General features: G+C 41.0%; 1 protein-coding gene across 1 annotated transcript in view; it reads left to right on the plus strand.

Annotated features, from left to right (window-relative positions):
• Positions 1–3268, plus strand: part of LOC100951195 (spermatogenesis- and oogenesis-specific basic helix-loop-helix-containing protein 2) — a 51801-nt gene extending 48533 nt beyond the window's left edge. The window contains exons 11-12 of the mRNA XM_012811592.1: positions 1557–1813; positions 3248–3268. Coding sequence (XP_012667046.1) covers positions 1557–1813; positions 3248–3268 — 278 coding nt within the window. The remainder of the gene's footprint in view (positions 1–1556; positions 1814–3247) is intronic.
• The last annotated feature ends 447 nt before the right edge of the window (positions 3269–3715 follow it).

The following is a 3715-nucleotide window of genomic DNA, read 5'->3' on the forward strand; positions in this document are numbered from 1 at the left end:
GAAATACTTTCATCCAACTGGTTAACATAGCCTTCATGTCTTTTTCTTAGTTATTGTGTTAAGACATTTATATTCTACATTTAGAGAGATTCACATGTACCCTTATAGGATGACCCATAGGCGTGATCCCACCAATCACCCTCCCTCCACCCACCCTCCCCTCTAGGTACATTTTTCTATAGCACAAATCATGCCGGACATTCCATTTTGTCTCCTGCTTTGGGGTCTTAAATATTTTAATTTGTTGTTATATGGTCCTCATCACCATTTTATTTATTTTTGAGACAGATTCTCACTTTGTCCCCTCAGTACAGTACAGTGGCATCATAGCTCACAGCAACCTCAAACTCTTGATAAAGTGATCCTCTTGCCTCAACCTCCTGAGTAGCTGGAACTACAAATATCCACCACAAAACCTGACCAATTTTAGAGACAGATCTCACTCCTGCTCAGGCTGGTCTCGAACTCCTGAGCTCAAGCAATCTACCTGCCTTGGCCTCCCAGAGTGCTGGGAATACAGGTGTGAGCCACCATGTGTGGCTTCATCTCCATTTTAATGGTTTTAAAAGTTTTTTCAAATTATTTATTTCCAGCAATTTTCTTAGCCATATTCCAATTGCTACATTTAGCATTTCCAGTTTAGGGCAAGAGATACAGGAAATACACTCCCATATATAGGATTTTCTGTCTTTTAGACTTTTTCTTGGGCTGGATTCCTGGAAGTGTGTGATAAAAGAATCAGGGAAGGGAACATGAGCATAGCTCTTACTGCATGTTGCCAAATTGTTTTTGAAAGTGGCCTGCAAGAGTGGCAGTCAGTTAAGTCTTCCAAATTTCACTTTCACCAATTTCACTTTTCACATTAGAAAATTGAAGGGAAGAGAAGTTAAATGACCACCGCAGGTCCCAAGGTTTCTGTGCTAATCCTGACCAGTAACACAGACATGTTTAGACTTTACCAGCTTGCCCTTTGGTGTTCCTCTTCATACATCTCTGTGCACATTTGCTTAAATCATTTTTCACAGACATTTCAGACATATTTATGTTTAAAGTAGACATAAAATCATATTTTTAAATTTCATTATATTGTCCAAAAGAAAATAAATATTTACAGTGTTAGATGATATTGTTAATATTATATATTTCAGTTTTTTCTTCTACTTACTGTGTAGAATATACATACATAATGATATAACTAACCCACTTGCGTGATAGAAAATTAACCAAACTTGATTCATGGCTGAATGGAATTGTTCCTTCCAGTATCCTTCCTTGCTTCATGGGAATGGTCCATTTGGTTTATGATAAAAACCAAACACACCCATCAAAAGGCATAGGGATGTTGCTTCTCTGAAATCCTTGAATGACGTCCAAATACTAATTTAGAGTGTGTGTCTTGCACTATTAAAAAGTTCACTTTGTTTTTCATCAGCACTTGGGCATAGTGGTAGCACAGATTTGAAGAAACGAGATACAATCTATTTCAAATATGGTAGTAGTAGTAGTAGTTACAGATTGTGTACACTGACTGGTATGTGTTTTCTTTCTTATTAAAGGTCAGTCAGCCTCCACTTCAGAGAATACTGTTGGTGATCTGTATAAAACGCGAACTTCCAGCACAGCCCTCTCTCTGAACTCCTTCCGTGCTGTCACGTATTATTCTAAAGTTATTCCTTCCTATGATGCAGCTACCATAACAAATCAGAACATTTCGATTCATTTACCTTCAGCTGTGCCCAAAGTCTCAAAGTTTCTTCCCCATCACTGCAATTCTGTGTTGGGCCAGACACGCACAACTCATCCCAACTGTCTGGTAAGTTTTCTGGTCTCCATGGATCAGATTGGACTTTTTCTTTTGTGCTAGCAGCTGGCAGGGGCCCCTAATTTGTGTTTTGTTGTTAATCCTCTGGTTGGAAGGCTGGGGCTGTGAGCTGTGCTGGTTTCTAAGTTGCTCTACACTGATGAGTGAAAAGGAGATGCAGCTAACCCAAGCTCTTGTTCTCTGTGCCGCAGAGCTGGTATCTGGATGTCCAGAGTCCGTTGAGTCTGGATGCAGCTCTGCTAGCTTGACTGTAAGTGACAAGACGGGACCTGATTTCCTCTGGAGCTGAGTGCCCCCCCCCACCTCCTGCTCTCAGTTAGACCTTCTGTAGTATTACCTCCCATTTCTCCATCCTCATCCTCAACTGGCTCCATCTCAGGCTGGCAGCCTCTCTCATAATGACTCAGAACCTGTTTCTCCAGTCACCAACCTGGTTGATTTCAGACTTCAGACACTGTGTGTCCTCCCATAGTAGATGTGTACTGAGCACTCGTTACATTCCAGCATCGTGCTGAAAATGTAAAGACAGACATGATCTGTGCCCTCATGCAGCGTTTAGTGTCATAGGGATGCAGACAGAGACCATGTATGGTACAATCTAGACTTGGGAGCACTCAGGCTGCCCATACCCCTGGAGGAGTCTGTGCCAAGATGGAAAGAGCAGGAACCAGTCAAGGAGCAGGGTTAAGAGTCAGGGGTGAGGAGGGCAGAGCACCCCCAGCGCATGGAAATAATGACATCTGTATTTTGGGGGGGGGAGAACTGTTCAGTTCCAGAGGAAGACCCAAACCAGATTGATCTGCTTAAAGTGGACTTCTGATAACTTTATGGTCATTCCTAGGACTCTTGTACATTACTGATAGCTACCATCCTTCAAGCACATGGTAAATAATATGCCAGGTAATCTGCACACTTGATGCAGATGATGTAACACATCCCTGAAGCAGCCCTTTGAAGGGAGATACTGTTAATGATCACCGTGTGACATCTATGGGTATAAAATGAGAATAGTGACCTTCCCAAAAACATTTGTGAGAAAAATATTCAAAAGACAGATATTTACGAAGAAACGTTAAAATATAGAGTGCCTGCAGATATAGTATTGTTGCTAATGATAATCCGTATTCCAACAGGAAGACCAGGGCGAAGGAAAGAAAGGATTACAAAATTAGTCTTTTTTATTGTTTATCTATACTTTTTTCTGTGTCATTTTTCTCTAAGAATTGTTGTAAGAAATTAATTACTTTTATTAGCAATAAATAAAAACCTGTGTATTTAAAACCTGGAGGTTCGTTCACCTGAAGATTTCACATAGTTTTACAAGCAACTGCCTGTTGTGTTAGAATGTGGAAGACACCTTTGTGACATTATGAGTAAGAACAGACTGGGATTCAGTTAATGCATATTTCTTTTTCTTTTTTGCAGCAACAGTTTTGGGCATATTAATAGCACATGTTTGAAACTCACACTCTAGACCACCCATTGGGCACAGTTTGACAATACAGGAAAAGTAGAACAAAGAATGATTTTGAAAGCTCCACCCAGAGACCTAACATTATCAAAAGAGCTGGCACAGTTTGCCTTCTGATAAATGTGCTCAAAGTTTCTGCAGAGGGAAAGACCAGAAGCAAAAGGGCGAGCCACACAGACCAGCCACACACTCTCTATGCACACTTGGATCTCCCTGACCAGAGCGCCGCCAGAACAAACTGCCTCCATGACCTACACTCTTTGTTCTCAGAAAATATTCCACTGTCTATGGAAAAAGTGTATGCTACAAAAAAGGTCTATGTGAATTGAGGTTGGGGAGGTGTATGAATGCCTTGTGTCACTGAGTACAGACACTGCACCTCCATTCCTATTTTTAGTATCCATGTGCATTACTGTCACTTA

Source organism: Otolemur garnettii, unplaced genomic scaffold (genome assembly GCF_000181295.1).
Source record: "Otolemur garnettii isolate 467f Iridium unplaced genomic scaffold, OtoGar3 scaffold00167, whole genome shotgun sequence".
In the NCBI taxonomy this organism is placed as follows: domain Eukaryota; kingdom Metazoa; phylum Chordata; class Mammalia; order Primates; family Galagidae; genus Otolemur; species Otolemur garnettii.